At 54.2% G+C, this 15,110-nt stretch overlaps 1 protein-coding gene across 3 annotated transcripts; it reads left to right on the top strand.

Annotated features, from left to right (window-relative positions):
• Window positions 1-881: 881 nt before the first annotated feature.
• LOC307053200 (endothelin-converting enzyme 2) lies at window positions 882-13,760 on the top strand (the record flags this gene model as incomplete). 3 transcript variants are annotated; one of them, XM_079704507.1, is made up of 19 exons in its annotated part: window positions 882-923; window positions 1,193-1,279; window positions 1,627-1,762; window positions 1,977-2,192; window positions 2,654-2,778; window positions 2,895-3,041; window positions 3,194-3,259; window positions 7,049-7,237; window positions 7,930-8,072; window positions 8,356-8,470; window positions 9,846-9,956; window positions 10,903-11,001; window positions 11,123-11,200; window positions 11,728-11,831; window positions 12,010-12,120; window positions 12,246-12,313; window positions 12,495-12,685; window positions 12,792-12,887; window positions 13,584-13,760. In XM_079704507.1, 19 exons carry the CDS (start codon window positions 882-884, stop codon window positions 13,758-13,760), a joined length of 2,301 nt encoding a protein of 766 aa, XP_079560633.1. The 3 variants fall into 3 exon arrangements, with proteins under 3 accessions (XP_079560633.1, XP_079560632.1, XP_079560634.1); XM_079704506.1 differs by having other exon boundaries at window positions 1,193-1,417; XM_079704508.1 differs by lacking the exon at window positions 1,193-1,279.
• Window positions 13,761-15,110: the final 1,350 nt, after the last annotated feature.

The following is a 15,110-nucleotide window of genomic DNA, read 5'->3' as shown; positions in this document are numbered from 1 at the left end:
CTTGAAACAACATGTAAGGGTGGACTCAGAGTGTGGGCTGTGTGTACATGATGCCCGAGCACTTTGTGTATGTTGTATGTGTGTTTGTGTGTGTCCAGAACCTCAGTAAAGAACATATGTTGGCTCTGGGTGCCTGGTGCGTGTATACATTTTGTGTGAATATGCAGTGTGTGCATTCTGTGAGTGGTGAGTGTGTGTGTGTGGACCGTGTGTCGGGCTGAGTGCCTGCCTGTGTACTTTGGGTCTATGTGTTCCCTGTATAGATACCGTGCTGACATCCTGAATGTGGGTCATCTCCTCCGTGCTGCTCTGTATGTGCTGGCTGAAGAGGGGCAGTGCGGACAGCTAGGGGAAGACGTTCTCCATGAGAGCATAATTTCTCAAAGGTGTTAAAGGGAATGGGGAGGGCCTGCAATCTGGGGAGTTGGGCCAAAAAATATCAGCAGGGTTTGGGCCTGGGTCAAAGGAATGTAAATTCCGGGAGTCTTGCAAGAGGGTGTTGCTGGGATGGGTGCTGACCACGAAGCGGAGAGGGAGTCTCCGGCGTTTCTGCAGGGCGGCTCGCTCCAGCTGGGGCGGCAGGCTGGGTGCAGCTCTGCGGGGCGGGCCGCGGGCACCCGGAACGAGGACCGGGCGCCGGGCGGACGGCGGGGCGCGGCAGGCGCGCTCCTCCCCCTGCCCCACGTCTCCCCCACCCCTGGCGCGGCGCCGCGGGGGGAGGGGGGCGCAGGCAGGCGGGGGCGGCGGCGGCAGCGGAGCAAGAGGCTACGGCGACTGCTGCGATGAAGGGCGGTGGCGCGGCCGGGCCGGGGGCCGAGGCCACGGCCCGGGCGAGGGCCAGCCGCCGGGAGCCCTAAGGTGCCGCCGGCTCCGACTCCACCATGAGCGTCGCGCTGCAGGAGATGAGCGGCGGCGGCGGCAACGTGAGTGGGGGCCCCGGGGGAAAGGACCGGGGTTGGGGGGAGGCAGAGGGGCAGGCGGCGTCGGGAAGGGGCTCCGGCTCGCGGAGAAGGGGCTGCAAACTTGACGGGCGGGGGTCGGAGGGACCCAGGCCGGAGAGCCCGGCGGGCCGGAGGGAAGGAGCCCGCACTTCATGCAGGAGGGGCCCGGCCGGGCAAGGGGCGCCGGGGCAGGGCAGTGGGCGCGCAGCTCTCTCTGCCTGACCTGGGTTGGCGCCCCGACTGTCTGGCAGATGGTGGAGTACAAACGCGCCACGCTGCGGGATGAAGACGCACCCGAGACCCCCGTAGAGGGCGGGGCCTCCCCGGACGCCGTGGAGGTGGGCAAGGGGGTCATCCCTGTCTCACCAGGCCCCCGCCCTGGCGTGACGGCCGGCACACCCGGGAGCTCTGGGTTGCCCTGGAGGGTCACCTGCCCCCACCTCCGCTTCATCTCTGGCCTCTGCGCTAGGACTACGGTGAGGCGATTCGAAGTCATGACGTTGCACAAAACAGGCTGAGGGATCAACTCAGCTTGCTTCATTGCCCCTGTGCCCCAAGTTAACCCCGTTAGCGTCTTTGCTTCATGGCTCTGGAAGCTGCCTGAGCCTTCACCCTCTGGGAGGACTTCTGTGATTGGGTCGCCCACCTGCAGCTTGCTAGCTCCAGGTCCTCCTCTGTTCCCCAGGTGGGATTCCGGAAGAGGACAGGACACCTCTTGGGCTCGCACACCCAGCTGGAGCTGGTCTTGGCTGGTGTCTCTCTACTGCTGGCTGCACTGCTTCTGGGTTGCTTGGTGGCCCTGTGGGTCCAGTACCACAGAGGTAGGTGGGCCCACTCCTGTCATCAGCCCTTTTAGCTTGGGGGCTCTGGAGGCAGAAGGGGCTGCTAAAGTTCTCCCTGGGTGGGGCCAGCCTTCCCCCAGCTGTTCTCCCTCCTCCCAGCCTTCCTGCTGTCACGGCCCCTCCCAAAGCATTTGCCTCTCCCAGACTGACTGACAGTCCCCCACCCCCCTACCCACCGTGTCCCCTGCCACAGACCCATCCCACAGCACTTGCCTCACAGAGGCCTGCATTCGAGTGGCTGGAAAAATCTTGGAGTCCCTGGACCGTGGGGTGAGCCCCTGTGAAGACTTTTACCAGTTCTCCTGCGGAGGCTGGATTCGGAGAAACCCTCTGCCTGATGGGCGTTCTCGCTGGAACACCTTCAACAGCCTCTGGGACCAGAACCAGGCCATACTGAAGCACCTGCTCGGTAAATGGGCCTGTCCGGGAGGCACTGAGCCAAGTACATGCCTTGTTCCCAGCACAGGGCTCGGCACTTAGTAGGTACTCAAGAAATGTCCATGAATAAATGAATAAGTGGATGACTGCCACCACTCCTGGCCTAGGGGTTGCAGAGAGCAGGGGGCTCCTGAGGGGTGGAGATGAGTTTGAGGGGGCAGACCTCTGAGGTGAATGAAGGGACTCCTCTCTGCGCTCTGGAACACTGCTGAGGTGTGGTAGGCACCAGGGAGTCCGTAGTGCTTAGAGATCTTTGAGAGTCTCCCCGGACAGGGGAGAGAAAACTACTCTTTGCTGTGGCAGACAGTCTTCCTGGGTCTACATTAGGAGGACTACCCCCTTGAGAAGGCAAGGAGAGGGATCAAGCAAGGGTCCAGGACCCCTCTTAGCAGTTAGCATGGTTGCCACCTGGACCTGTGTTCTATTCAACAGAAAACACCACCTTCAACTCCAGCAGTGAAGCTGAGCGGAAGACACAGCGCTTCTACCTCTCCTGCCTACAGGTGGAGCGCATTGAAGAGCTGGGAGCCCAGCCGCTGCGAGACCTCATTGACAAGGTAGGCCCCCGGGATGGGCTGCAGGTGGGGGAGCAGCACAGGCCTTGGGAGAGGATGTGGCCCCAGAAAGCTTTAGGGGCCCCTGTTCCAGAGGTGCCACCATGGTCTCTACTCAGATTGGTGGCTGGAACGTTACGGGGCCCTGGGACCAGGACAACTTCATGGAGGTGCTGAAGGCAGTAGCAGGGACCTACAGGGCCACCCCCTTCTTCACTGTCTACATCAGTGCCGACTCTAAGAGTTCCAACAGCAATGTTATCCAGGTACGGGGCTGGGGAAGGGTGGGGAGGGACTTACGGACTATTTGCTGAGACCAGACTCCCCTCCCCTGTGCTGGGCTGGCTGGGGTGGCTCCCCCCGCACAAGCGTCCAGATTTCATGGGGGGAGGACTCACTCCTCACCTTGCTATTGCAGGTGGACCAGTCTGGGCTCTTTCTGCCCTCTCGAGATTACTACCTAAACAGGACTGCCAATGAGAAAGTAAGGAGCATCCTCAGAATATCCACCCTGACCCCCCTGTTGAGCTGGGCTGATCCCTGTTTACTTTTACCTTTACCCAGGGTCAGAGTGACGAAGGTGAGCCTATCCTGGCACCTAGTGAGCCGACTACCATTCCTTCTTTCTCTCTTCATTCTCCCCTCCCTGCATTCTTCCCTCCCTCCTTTCTTCCCTTCCCTTTCCTTTCTCCCTTCCTCTTTCCTTCTTTCCTTCCTTCCTTTCTCTTACTCTTCCAGGAAAACATTTTACAGGCACCTGCTGTGAGACGTACATTTCAGAGCCACTGTCGTAGGAAGCTTTCAGTGTAGATGGGTTCACAGACCTAGATAGCTGAGAACACGGCTCAAAAGAGGGCCTCTGGGACTCAGGAGAGACCTGGCAGCCAGAGAAGTTTTCCTAAGGAGGTTGCATTTGAGCCAGGCCCTGTAGAATATCTAGGACTGGGTGAGGGCATGCTCAGATTTTAAACAAAAGTGTTGAAGAAGGAAAAGCTAAGGCGTGTTTGGACCACAGGAAGGGGTCCAGTTTGGCAAAGTGTAGAGCTCAAAGCAGATGAGAGGGTGGAAAGGTGGGTAGGAACTAGTTTGGGAAGGCAGTATGGCTGGGTGTGAAAAGTAGATGCAAGAGAGGGAGGCTGGAGATCAGTTAAGAGTGTCTGCAGTACTCCAGGCTCTGAATCTGTGAGGACCCAATGGGGGAAGTGGCAGAAGGAAAGTCAGGAAGGGGAGGATGCAAGAGACATAATCAAGTGCAAATCATGAATTGTTGATGCCTGGATGTTAGAGGAGTAGAAGGAGGAACAGGTAAAGACAGTTGAGGCTGTGCACCTGAATGATGGTGGGATGGAGGGGTCCTTAGAGAATTCGGGATGCCTACAGGGAGAACCAGCTTCAAGCACATTGGGGAGGTGGTCATATCACAGGAAAAAGGCAGACTTTGAACTCAGACCTTGATTTTAATCCCAGCTTGGCAGCTTGGTGCAAGTTGATTAAGCTCTCTGAGGCTGTTTCTTCATCTGAAAAATGGGGATCACAGCATCTATCTCATATAGTGCTTGGAGGCAGGAGGAGGATGCAAGTTTATGCTTCTGCATGTGGCAGACCCTTAGGGAGTGGGAGCTGCTCGTGTCAGACGTGTGAGTGTGAGGGACCTGGGTACCATCTCTGTACAGAGGTCAGCAGACAGCTGTGAAAGCTGGGTGGGGTCCTGGAGAGAGCACGGGCCTGGAGGGAGCCGAAGGCTTGAGGGGCATCTCCTTAAAAGCCTAGACAAAGGCTTAGGAGAAGTGAGAGAAAGGGCAAGACTAGAGAAGGAAAACAAGGAGATCCTTGGGACTTCCCTGGTGGCGCAGTGGATAAGACTCTGTGCTCCCAATGCAGGGGGCCTGGGTTTGATCCCTGGTCCGGGAACTGGATCCCACACGCATGCCACAACTAAGAGTTTGCATGCCACAACTAAGGAGCCCACGTGCCGCAAGTAAGACCCGGTGCAACCAAGTAAATAAATATTTTTTTTAAAAAAAGAAGAAGGAGGAGATGCTTGTATTTCAAGGGCAGCGGGAGAAAGAGAGACTTCTGTGGGGAAGGATAACCAAGAGGGGGGGGTTTGTCCTTCTCCCATTCACTCCCAAACACTTACCAAGCATCCCTCAGCCAGACCCTCTGCTACCATGTGGTGAACAAGACACTGCCACTCAGTGGGGGAGAAGGCAAGAAATGGCCAAGTGCAGTTATCCTGTGCACAGTTGCTGGGACTGTTGTAAGAGGAGGAGCATGGCATTCCAAGAGTGCAGTAACAGGGAGCCAGCCTGGTCCTAGGGTGAGGGTAGGCTGTGGGAAGGGAGAGGGTTCTAGGCAAAGGGAACAGCTGATGCAAAGGCTCTGAGGTGGGAAGCGGTGTGACTTGTTAACAGATCAGAGAGGGGAGTGGGAGGGGAGAGTGGGCCAAGTCCTTCTGGACAGGTAGGTGGAGTCATGTTATACATAAACACTATGGGTCAAGTTTAGCATTTATCCCAAAAGAAATGGAACAGGAAACTCAAAAGTGGAGAGTGTTATGAACAGATGTGTGATTTTGATATCACCTGAGTCAGGGGAGGAATTTTGAGAATTCAGGAGAGAACCACATGGCCTAACCCCCGGAAAGGGCAGGAGAAGCCTCGATTCACCTCTCAGTGTGTCACCAGTTGTCTTGGGTAGGAAGTCTCCTGAGCCAGCATCTAGGGGAAGCTGTAGTGCCAAAGGAAGTCTTGGGAATTCTCTGGCGGTCCAGTGGTTAGGACCCAGCACTTCCAATGCCAGGGGCCCGGGTTCGATCCCTGGTCAGGAAACTAAGATCCCGCAAGCTGAGTGTCACGGCCAAAAACAACAACAACAACAACAACAACAACAAAAAAAAACACATTTAAAAAAAAGGCAAGTCTTAAGCTGAAATTAAGGAAGTAGGGAGAGAGGGGTAAGTGAGTTGGGGGGCGGGGCAAGATCACTGGTTGAACCAACCATCCACTTTAGGAGCTGGGATGACTGGAGTTGGTAGGCAAACCTCTTCTTCTGACAGCAGCAGCAAGAAAGAAGGGAGGTGGGAAAAAGATATTTTGAATATCTTGATATTTGAATATTTTGAATATTTTGCAGAGAATGGATATTTAGGGATATAAAACTTCTCAGTAAAGTGGAAGAGGAGATGGCCTTTGGCAATTAAAGGAGCCCCGGGTGGGGCTTCAGGGCAAGAGTGAGAGTGGTCCCTGGAAGGAGGGCCACAGGAAGTCAGTGCTGAGCAGGGCAGAGGGTCTGTGCACGGGTTTTCATCCATCAGTCAACAAATATTTATTGAGCACCTACTATGTGCCAGATGCTGTGCTACAGCCTGAGACTACAGTGCAGAACAGAACAAACAGCCCCTGCCCCCATGCAACTCAAGTGCCAGCAGGCTCCGAGGCGACATGGGTTTGTTCTGAGCCCAGGCAGTGCTGGGATTGTGGCCCTGGAGTCATCAGGCCTAGGCCACATTTCAACTCTGCCATCTGCTAGTTTGTAGTATGAGTCAAATCATGTAATCTTGCCAAGCTTCATCTGTAAGATGGAACTATATGGAGTTGCCATGGTGGGCGCGGGGTCAGGGCACAGATATATTACATGTAAAACGCAAGCAGAAAATTTGATACATGTATATACATGTAGTCACTAAATATTTCTTTTCTGTGTTTTTCTCCTCCTTGGAGACCAGAGGGGAAGGCAGCAAGTTTGAGGCCTAGCAGGATGGGAGGTAGAAGGAAATTGAAGCTACTGTGGACCAAATTCCCCACTGGGGTCCACTCAGCTGTTAAGTGAGGGCACATGGTCACTGACAGGCTGGGAAAAGTAGAAGGGCTTTAGGAAATGAGAGCAGTATGGGAAGCGGATCCATCCACTGGACAAATATTTACAGGGCTCCTATTCTGTGCTAGGCCCTATTCCAGACACTTGGGATACAGTGGTGACTAAGCCGCTGTAACTTGGAACAGTGCTCTCCTGTAACTTACCTTCTCCTTGGGGAAACAGATGATGAACAATTGCACAAATAAATAAAAAAAGATCCTAGCAGGTGGTGATAAGCAGTATGACAGAAATGATGAGGGTCATCCAGGAAAGCTTCTACGAGGAGGGTCTGCAGACGAGACAGTGAGGAGGGTCTGCAGAGGAGATGGTGAGCAGGGATAGCAGCCAGAATAGTCGTCTTAGCCTTGGGCAGGACTTGTTGCTGGGCTCTGAGGGTGACTTGGGGCCTTGACAGGTGCTTACCGCCTACCTGGACTACATGGAGGAGCTGGGGATGCTGCTGGGAGGACATCCAGCCTCCACGCGGGAGCAGATGCAGCAGGTGCTGGAGCTGGAGATACAACTGGCCAACATCACGGTGCCCCAGGACCAGCGGCGGGATGAGGAGAAGATCTACCACAAGATGAGCATCGCAGAGCTGCAGGTGGGGCAGGCAGGGAATAGAGACAGCTGCGGGGGGGCAGCCCCAGCACAGGCCACATAGCTTCCCTTCACGCCATCTGTCTGAGGCAGCCAAGACTCTCCTCATTTCCTTGCTTTCTCTGAGCTTCCCAGCTGAACTGTTGCTATCCTGGAAGGAAAAGTGGTGTCCATTTTAGGGCACCCCCACTGGGCCATCCCTTGGTCCCTTTCATATTGCCTGGGGATGCATAGAGGGATTATGTTAAAAATCCATGACAACTTGTACAAGATGTTCACAAAACAATCAGAAGAGAAATGGAAGCATCTCCTGGAGGGCCCTTACTGTGCCAGGCATCAGCCTCTTAGTTGTTGGATTATGGAAAAGTTGGATAAGGGGGGTTCTGGAGGAGAGGCCAGGTATGTAGGGACCCTGGGTGGTATCTGGGGAGTTTGTTAACTGTCTGAAAGATATTGGAATATCTGCAGTCCAACTAAATATCACACATGGTGGTTTTCCTTGTATGATATGTGATTGGGTTCCCTGATTGAAGAGCACTTAGGCCTGAAAATGGGTTTATTATAGGAAGGGGCCTCCAAGCAGCTAGTAGCTGTTGCTATGACAATGGAAAGGGCTCCCAGCTCCAGTGTATCAATGGGGGAGTGGTCTGCTGAAAGCCAAGGGGGCAGGGACGCTTGAGATATTTTTGCTCACAGGCCCTGGCGCCCTCCATGGACTGGCTGGAATTCCTGTCCTTCTTGCTGTCACCGCTGGAGCTGGGTGATTCTGAGCCTGTGGTGGTGTATGGGATGGATTATTTGCAGCAGGTGTCAGAGCTCATCAACCACACAGAGCCAAGGTGGGGGGTGGAGCCCAAGGTGTCAGGGGTGGGGCTCAGGGCTCTGTGCAGGCTCTTCCCCTAGGCTGGGGCTTCAGGGGACCCACTTGTGGTCTCTATTTGCACACCTAGCTCCAACCTGACTTTTACAGGCAGGTGTGTGGTCCCAGGGTAAGAGCGAGGGATTATGGAACAGCTCCCACATGTGCCTCTCGGGACTCCTGCTGTCTGCATGCTGGTAGAGCTGGTTTGGGGTGGAAATGTTACCTGCCTTTACCTTATGTTCTGGCTACCTGAATGCCAGTGTCCTGAACAACTACCTGATCTGGAACCTGGTACAGAAGACAACATCAAGCCTGGACCGCCGCTTTGAGTCTGCACAAGAGAAGCTGCTGGAGACCCTCTATGGCACCAAGAAGGTGGGCTTTCTGACTCTGCTCCCACCTTCCAATCCAGTCAGGCTGACACTTCACACCCACTGTGTGTCAGGCACTATTTGCACATGGAGCACAGGATTAGGAATCAGGCTGACTTGGGTTCCATTCCTAGCTCCTCTATCTCTTGGCCTATGGGACCTTGAGCATATCCCCCTACCTCTCTGACTCTCCATTTCTTGGTCTGTAAAACAGGAATTTCTTGTGGGGTTGTGATGAGGACTGAGTTCACGTAAGTGAAGCACCTACCCAGTGCATGCTATGTGTAGGCACTCAACTTTGATGATGAGGGTGAAGGAGAGAATGAATAAATGCAGTTCTTAGTTTCAAGAAGCCCTGTTAAGTGGGGGAAGAAGACGTGTAAACAAACATTATATTTTGGGGTGATAAGCGCTCACACTGAGTGACAAACCTTCTTTGTGTTGTAGGACAGAGGTGGAGACAGCACATTTTACCTGGGGGATGGGGGTCATTAGGAAAGTCTTCTCTGAAGAGGTGACATTTGAAGAATGAGTTCATCAAGAAAGCCAGGGAAAAGGGATTCCAGACTGAAGGAATACGATGTGTAAATTCCCAGAGGCCAGAAGGAGCGTGGTAGTTTTGCATGTGTTCGGGCATGACTTTGAGGACAGGGCACCGGAGAGGCTGAGGGTGGTGAGGCGGGCCTGGGGCAATCCTTGGAGGGACCTGAACGCTGTGCCTAGGAAGCCTGGCCTTGATTCAGGGATGGAGAACCTAGGATGGTTTTAAGCAGAGGTGTAACCTGGTTGGATTTATGTATTAGATCATCTTTCTGTAGCTAAATGGAAGATGGATGGAGGGGGTGACGAGAGGGGGATGAGAATGGAGTCGAGTGTGTAGTTAGGAGGCCACTGCAATCTTCAGGCAAGAGACGACAGTGTTATAGGACAGGGAAGTGACAACGGCGTGGACGAAGGAGACGATTAAGAAGCAGAATTAGTATTAGAATCTGGTGATAGATTGAACATGAGGGTAGGGAGATGGAGGAAGCTGGTGACTCCCAGGTTTCTGGCATGGGGGACTGACTGGATATAAGACTGAGATGTGCAGCTGAGCAAAGAAATGTCTGGACCCCAGTGGGCCTCTGAGAAACATAAGAGGAGGAGAGTGCTGCAAATAGAGTGGGCAGCACACATGTCCCTCCTGAGGTTTCGCTGCTGGCATTGGCATGCTTTGCGATATTGCCCTTCATTTTCCCTGGAGTCTGAAGGAGAGATGGCACCCCAAACCCAGGCCTCCTATGTGCAGAGCAAGAGGGGCTGGCCCTAGAGACAGAGAAAGGCCCTCAGACTGGAGGGCAGAGCGATCTCCAGGAGGCCTGGCTCTTTACCCCTTCCAGTCCTGCACGCCAAGGTGGCAGACCTGCATCTCCAACACGGACGACGCCCTTGGCTTCGCTCTGGGCTCCCTCTTTGTGAAGGCCACGTTTGACCGGCAGAGTAAGGAAATTGTGAGTCTTCAGGGTCCTTCCAACACTGCCCCTTGTTTTAGTTAAAATTCACCATTCATATTTGTATGTACCTACAGGGAAAAAATTTGGAGGAAATTCATCGACAAATTAGCGGTGATTACTTTGGGTGGTTGGGATTATGAGGGGGTTTCTTTTCTTCTTTTAAAGTTTTCTGTGTTTTCCAAGTGTTCTACAATGAGTTTATGTTACCTATATAATTAGAAAAATAATGTTTACTTTTTAGGAAATTATGTTTGTGCTTAAAATATTACCTATAAGGATGTAAATGGCAGTGTTGTTTATAATAGGTGAAAATGACAACAGCTTAAATGTCCAGCATAGGGGACTGGAAAAACAAGTTGTGATTAGGCTGGATTATGAGGCAGCCTTAAATCTGATGATTGTTAAGTGAACAGAAAGTAAGTTATGAAATGTATATATGTTGCACAACATAATTCCATATTATATGTATATGTGTGTAAAAAAAAAAAAAAATATATATATATATATGAATATCCCAGCAGGGGAAGACACTAGACATAGTCAAAATGTTGAAAGGAGTTATCTGTGAGGGATAAGATTTTAAACGGTCTATTTTCTTCTTCAACTCTTCTCAATTTTCCACATTTTCTGCTATTAATGCCTTCTTTTCATAATTGGATAAAAATGAATGCACTACATTAAATTATAATGTTAATTCAGTTAACTTATTGTCAGTTTTTTGATTAGTTAGAAAAAAACCCACCACAGTCCCAGTACCTTCACAAATCATGTTTCCTTCTCATCCTGCCCAGATGCTCAGCCTTATTTCAAGAGTCTGGGTACTCCCATGTGCTCCCCTGGAAGGACAGGGATGGGGCACTAGGGGGATGGGGCACTAGGGTAGACGGGGAGAGAGGATGCTTTGCTGCGAGTGGGAGGCAGACTTGTGCACCCTCTCTCCCAGGCAGAGGGGATGATCAGCGAGATCCGGACTGCCTTTGAGGAGGCCCTGGGACAGTTGGTTTGGATGGATGAGAAGACCCGCCAGGCAGCCAAGGAGAAAGTGAGCAGTGGCCAGGGTTGGGGTGCCATCTTGAGGTGAGGATGGAGAATACAGTTTTGGTTGGCGGGGGTGGGGGGCTGGGGGGAGCCTGGGGAGGAAACCCTTAACCTGCTCTCTTTAGGCAGATGCCATCTATGATATGATTGGTTTCCCAGACTTCATCCTGGAGCCCAAAGAGCTGGATGATGTTTATGATGGGGTGAGTACCCTGCCCATCAGTACTGAACCTTAGCCCTGTGGGGGGCACAGGGCTCAGGAATGGGAGCTCAAGCACTGAGAGGGAAGGAGATGCTTGTTGGTGCCTTTCAGAGGCAAGTGCAGGCAGCCAGCATTGCTCAAGTGCTGGCTGTGTGCCAGGCTGCAGGCCAGACAGCAGTAGAATGCAGTGTTCACAAGCAGGGGTTTGTAGTCAAACCTGTTTTTACCTAACTGTAACCTTGGACAAGTTATATAACCTCTCTGGGCCTCAGTTTCTTCATCTGTAAAAGGGAGTCCTATTAGCACTTACCTGATAGGATTGTTGTGAGAATAAAAGGAGATACTATTAAAAAAAAGTAAAGCAACTGCAACATAATATCGGCAATTATTATTTATTAGCTATTTTACACCCATTTTACAGTTGAAGAAACTGAGGCTCAGAAGGGTGCTAATTAGTAGCCAAACTGGGACTATTATCTTCTCCAACGTGTCCTCTCACTGGCTTTCTACTTCCTACCATTCCCACAGTATGAAGTGTCTGAAGATTCCTTCTTCCAGAACATGTTGAATTTGTACAACTTCTCTGCAAAGGTGATGGCTGACCAGCTCCGCAAGCCTCCCAGCCGGGACCAGTAAGAATGGGGGCTGCAGACACTTGGGGCAGCAGGAAATGTAGGGGAGGTTTCCAGGGCTGAAGGAAGGGGATGGCAAGATGGATCCCAAATGAGGCACGAGGTTCTTCTAGAGTGTAGGTCAGGGCTGCTGGGCATCGAGAGAGTCAGGCTCCGCCTCAGCTTCTCCCTCCCCCAGGTGGAGCATGACCCCCCAGACAGTGAATGCCTACTACCTTCCAACCAAGAATGAAATCGTCTTCCCCGCCGGCATCCTGCAGGCCCCCTTCTACGCCCGCAACCACCCCAAGTGTGTCTGAGGCAGGAGGGGCTGGGTGCTGGGGCCTGGGCCTGCGGGTGAGCTGGGAGCAGGGCTGGTGGTGGGATCTAGAAGTCCCCCCACCATGTCCTCACTCAACATTCCTCACCTACCAGGGCCCTGAACTTTGGTGGCATCGGCGTGGTGATGGGCCACGAGTTGACACATGCCTTTGATGACCAAGGTAGAGGTCCATGTAGTTGTCTCCTCCAGCCTAGAATTCCTAGTGGCTCCTGCAAAACCTTGGGATGTTGGAAGCAGGCCCTGTGGACCCCGGGGTCTGTGGACTAGGGCTGGTGGGGGCACTTGTGCCCCCAAGGGTTGAGTTCTGCTCTCGGTGGGGTGCAAAGGTTAGTTCTCCTCAGGGCGCGAGTATGACAAGGAAGGGAACCTGCGGCCATGGTGGCAGAATGAGTCGCTGGCAGCCTTCCGGAATCACACGGCCTGCATGGAGGAGCAGTATAGCCAGTACCAGGTCAACGGGGAGAAGCTCAACGGCCGCCAGACGCTGGGGGAGAACATCGCTGACAACGGAGGGCTTAAGGCTGCCTACAACGTGAGTGGCCCCCTGGTGGCTGAGGCTCACCTGCCCTGGGGGGCAGGGCACTGGGTGGAGCTGGTGGGCAGGCCCCAACAGACTTGCCATCCGTTCCCAACCCCAGGCTTACAAAGCATGGCTAAGAAAGCATGGGGAGGAGCAGCAGCTACCAGCCGTGGGGCTCACCAACCACCAGCTCTTCTTTGTGGGATTTGCCCAGGTATTGCCCTCCTGGGAGGCCAGGGGTCTGCCCTTCTCCTACAACCTCCTGGGCATGTCGTTAGAAGCCTGGGGCATGCAGAAGGGACTGGGAAATGGGGCCGAACTTGGAGTGTGGAAAGTGGTTTGGGAAGGCCTTGTGAAGCCTTTTGGTGGGGTCCACAAAAGCATGTGAGGAGGGCTGAGGAGGGAGAAGGCTTCAGGAGGCTTTTGCAGATCTCGAAGGGCAGGGCTGCCCTGCCTGATGGGGCAAGGGGTGGGGAGCGGGGTTGACCTCCATGATGCTCCTGTGAGGTGGCTGTGGAGGAGGAAGTGCGGGGCAAAGTGGCTCGTCCAGGGCTACCCAGGGATAAAGTAAGTGGCAGACTCAGCAGGGTCTCCTCCAGGTACTTTGCAGCCTCTGGGGGCTGGGTTTCTTCCCCTCGGACACATCCATCTAGGCAACCCATTGTCCAGGCAGCTTTGGAAGGCCCTTAAGGAACTTGGGAGGGAGGGCGCTTTCTCCTCCCTTGGTGCCGATGGCAAGGGGTCGGGGCTGAGACTCCTTGCTAAGCCCTCTCCTACATCCCTGAGGCTCTCGGAACCCAGGGCCTGGGGCGGTGGTGCCGTGTGTCCCCGGGATGGCTCTGCTGCAGCTGGGGCAGTGGCCTTGCCCGCACTAGACACCCTGTGTCCCCATGTCTGTCCTGGCCTGCAGGTGTGGTGCTCGGTCCGCACACCCGAGAGCTCTCACGAGGGGCTGGTGACGGACCCCCACAGCCCTGCCCGCTTCCGCGTGCTGGGCACGCTCGCCAACTCCCGTGACTTCCTGCGGCACTTCGGCTGCCCTGTCGGCTCCCCCATGAACTCAGGGCTGCTTTGTGAGGTGTGGTAGACTTGGGTCGGGGAGAAATGGCCAGCTGTTGCCAGGGCCTGGGGCAGCTTGCCCAGCGAGGCTGTCTGCTCTGCGGTTTGGAGAAGGCAAATGCCAGCTGGGCTGGGTCCGGCCCCTCCACACCACAGATGACATGAGTCCTAGTCCCTCCTCGCCCACCACATCGTGCCAAGGCTTTGGGGGTGTCCCTGCCTCCAGCAGAGCCCCCACCATTCACTGTGACATTCTTCCGCGTCACCCTGCCTGGAGGAGGCCTGGGCAGGGGGCACCAGCTCCCACAGGAAGGAGTCCACCTCTCTGGTCCCAAGCTCCCTGGGCTTGGTGGCCACGGGGCCTGCTGTGACTGCCACACGCTGCCCACGCAGGGCCCGGCTGGTGTGCCTCCCACACATCTCCCCGAGGCTCACTCAGTGCTCCCTCGGGAGTAGACGGAGCTCCTTTCAGCCCCACCCTCGGGGTGGCCCCCACCCCGTGTTCCTCCTGCTGCTGCTGCTAATACTGCTGCCAGCCCTCGCTGACAAACCACCTGTGCTCAGTGCTTAGTGGAAGCCTTTACGAACCTTCCTGCCGCCCCCCAGGTTCCCTGGGCTCAGAGGGGAAGAGTGTACATGTAGGGGATGCTAGTCCCTGTGTCTCGGCATACAAGTCTTAGGGGATGGCTGATTCTCCCTGGACCAAGCAGGAAAGCAGACAGGGCAGGGAGAGGGAAGGATAGAGTTTATTTTTACAGGAAAGAGGGTGGGGAAGGAGTGGTCTTGGCCCTGTAGGACCCTGTGACAATAAACAGACACGCATCAGTCAGCCTGTCTCTTCCTTCAGCCCTGTTTTCATTTACTCATTCCACCAGTATTTATTGAGTACCTGCTGTATGCCAGGTACTCTTATAGGCACTCATTTACTCATGCACCAGACACAGGGGACTGAAATTCGAAGTCCCAAGAAGAAAAAGAAAGAGGCAGCATGGAGGAATGGCATGAAATTGAGTCTGGCAAGTGGAGTATATCCTCCGCTCACTGGTGGCCATATTCCATCACTGGCTGTTCTATAGCTGGAAGCGTTGGCCACGGCCCTCCACTGATGCATGCAGCTGGGTCTGACACTGAGTCTGGGTAACTACTTGGGCAGGGTCGGCTTGGAAGATGGGTGGCCCTTACCCTGCAGTGGAGGGCGGCCCTGGCCACGGTAGCATTTTACTCCCTGGAGCTTGGAGCACCAGCCTCTGCTGGTGGCTGAGAAGACATGCATTTCTCCATGTTCTCAAAGGCTTAGCGCTCCTGAGAGCCGCTCATCCCACCTACACACGCTCATCGAGGCCTACCAAGTTCCAGGCACAGAGACTGCAGGTTTGGC

The sequence above is a fragment of the Hyperoodon ampullatus genome (genome assembly GCF_949752795.1).
Source record: "Hyperoodon ampullatus genome assembly, chromosome: 5".
Classification (NCBI taxonomy): domain Eukaryota; kingdom Metazoa; phylum Chordata; class Mammalia; order Artiodactyla; family Ziphiidae; genus Hyperoodon; species Hyperoodon ampullatus.
The sequence above is the reverse complement of the archived record's forward strand: the minus strand, read 5'-3'. Positions and strand labels throughout refer to the sequence as shown.